Source organism: Penaeus chinensis, chromosome 17 (assembly GCF_019202785.1).
Source record: "Penaeus chinensis breed Huanghai No. 1 chromosome 17, ASM1920278v2, whole genome shotgun sequence".
NCBI lineage: Eukaryota > Metazoa > Arthropoda > Malacostraca > Decapoda > Penaeidae > Penaeus > Penaeus chinensis.
Genome location: NC_061835.1, coordinates 17,681,952 through 17,684,451, shown reverse-complemented (window position 1 = coordinate 17,684,451; position 2,500 = coordinate 17,681,952). Strand labels below are relative to the sequence as shown.

General features: G+C 41.6%; 1 protein-coding gene across 1 annotated transcript in view; it reads right to left on the bottom strand.

Annotated features, from left to right (window-relative positions):
• Positions 1 to 2,500, bottom strand: part of LOC125034310 (trans-Golgi network integral membrane protein 2-like) — a 19,155-nt gene that overhangs the window by 11,867 nt on the left and 4,788 nt on the right. The window contains exon 2 of the mRNA XM_047626086.1: positions 686 to 1,985. Coding sequence (XP_047482042.1) covers positions 686 to 1,958 — 1,273 coding nt within the window. The 5' untranslated portion in view covers positions 1,959 to 1,985. The remainder of the gene's footprint in view (positions 1 to 685; positions 1,986 to 2,500) is intronic.

Here is a 2,500-nt window from a genome sequence, read left to right as displayed (position 1 = left end):
GAGAAAAGATGAAAAATAAGGAAGAAAAACACAAAACATGATGAAACTCTTCTCCTTCCTCTTCTTCTTCTTAGCAGAGTGGATGCAAACGAGCATGAGAATGAGTAAGTGTATAAGATAATGGGTGAAACAGAGAAAGCGAAGGAGTAATGTATGAGTGAGTAAATAATTGATGTAATGAGAGAAAAGTGAAGAACAAAATAGAGCAAAAGAAAAAAGAAGAAAAAATGAATAACATTAAAAAATGAAAATATAAAATAATAGTGAAATTTCTGGAGATCCCTTCATAAAATTCTTGCTTACAGAAATGAAACAGAAAATAATGAATAAGCAAAAGATGTGACATAACTGTTACATTCTAAAGAGAAAGTAAGAAAAAAGAGAGAGGTAGAAAAAACACTTCCAGACATGCAGGGGGATAGAAACAACAGAGAGACAGACAGAAAAAATATATATATAGACTACATAATTTTGTCCTTGTTCTATAACTGAATTCAACTAAAGTTCAGTAAAAACAAAGCTATAAAAATGTAAATATATAAGGTATATAAAAACAATGAAATACATTGAAGAATAAAAGAAAATAAAAAGTACAAGAACGTCAATATGAAGAGAAAAACAAATTAGTAAATGAAACAAGTGAGAGAAAGAAAAAGAGGAACTCGTGCCAAAGACTCTTTTTTACCTTCAACTAGCTCGTCATTGAAGGAAGGATTATTAGCCTGCATATCGGTTGCCATGGCGCTCTGCTGAGAGCTGTCCATCGTATAAGAGTAGTCGTTCACAGGCTTTTCCACAACAGGTATCTCGTTTTCGTACTGTTCCCTAATTTCCTCATCATTGTTGATGTTTTCTTCGATAAGATTGTCCTCTGTGTCTGTTCCTTTGGCTTCTTCGTCCACTGCCGGTTGTTCTGGTTGCTCTTGTGTCTCATTGGCGTTTTGCTCCTGCTCCTTGGGCTGTTCCACCAATGCATCAGAGTCCTGTGTGTTTTCTGCCTGTTGCTCTGGTTCCTTTGGCACCGGTGCTTCGACTTCAGAGACTTCAGGCTTTTGCATTTCTTCATTTACAGGCTTTGGTTCCTGTGTCTCAGCAGCAGTCTGCTCAGGCAACTTTGGGGGCTCAACAGGTGGACTTTGGGCAATCGCTGATGGGGCAGCACTTGGTTGGGCCTCCTGTGCCAGGTCAGCAGTCTGCTGGGCCTCCTGGGCCTGTTCATCTATAACAACTGACCCTTGTGTTTGATTGGCTTTAGTCTCCGTCTCCTGAGGGACCTCTGGATTTGAGATTTGAGAGGCTTGAGTGTCCTCAGGTTTGGCTCCATCTATCACTGCACTCTCACTGAGTATCGGAGGAGGGTTGACTTCCTTACCCTCTCCTCCCTGAGCCTCAGTAGTTCCACTCGCTAACATCTGGGGTGCCCTGGCGGATGGGTCTGCTGCTTCCTCAGCCTCCTTTTTCTCTGTCTCACTCTCTCTAGGAGATGGTGACGGTGGGGGTGGGGGTGGTGGGCCTTGCCCTTGGTCTGCATTATCCTTTTTGGCACTAGCTTCTGGGTCTGGCGACTGGGACTGATTGCCTGGAGGCACACTTTTACCTACAACTGTTTCTTGGGCCACAGTTGAGACTATATTCTCTAAATCTTTTTTCACAGCCACAGTGGACAATGGTTTTTCTGCAGGAGGGTCATCAGCAGCGCTTGGACCTATCACCGTTGGAGCAGAATTCCCAGGAGGCTGCTGGTTGTCCGTAATATTTTGCAATGGTTTGTCCGCATCCCATGAAGCACTAGGATTTGCTGAGGCAGACAACTCCATATTTGCACTGTTACTGAAAATGGCCGGAGACAAACTTGGGTCAAGCTGTTTTGGTTCATTTACTGGAGCCAACATCACTGGCATGAAGACAGCGCACAAGACACATGCTGCATATGTGGCTCTCGTTCCTTTTAGCTTCATTTTGGTGGATCTTTCCTTCTCTTCTATCTGAAATGTATTTTAAATAATTTATCATATTCAATCAACTTTTACAACATTTGTTTAAAAAAAGACTTCAAAAAGGATACCAATGTCTATCCCATTGCTGCCGGATAATCACACTGTCTGGGCTAGATGTCTGGGAAGTTTGTTAGCGCCTAAATGGCCCCAGGCGCCAGCCACCAAGCAGCCACTTAGTATGTCTACACGACCTTGTCTCCTTTCCCTTTTTTTTGAGTTTTTGGGCAAAGATTTTCTCTAAAACTATCAACATCGATGTTATTATCATTATCATTGACATCTGAGTATCATAATGTTATCAACAATAGTAGCAGCAATAATTTTCTTTTTTTAATCTTTCTGCTATCAAGGCTAAGGGTAAACAGAAGAGATGGGTAAGACTAGTAACTGATTCCTTGGTGAGTACGCACTTGTTGAGCCATCTATGTAAAAAAAACACACACACACACACAAAAATATAAACACACACACACACACACACACACACACACACACACACACAC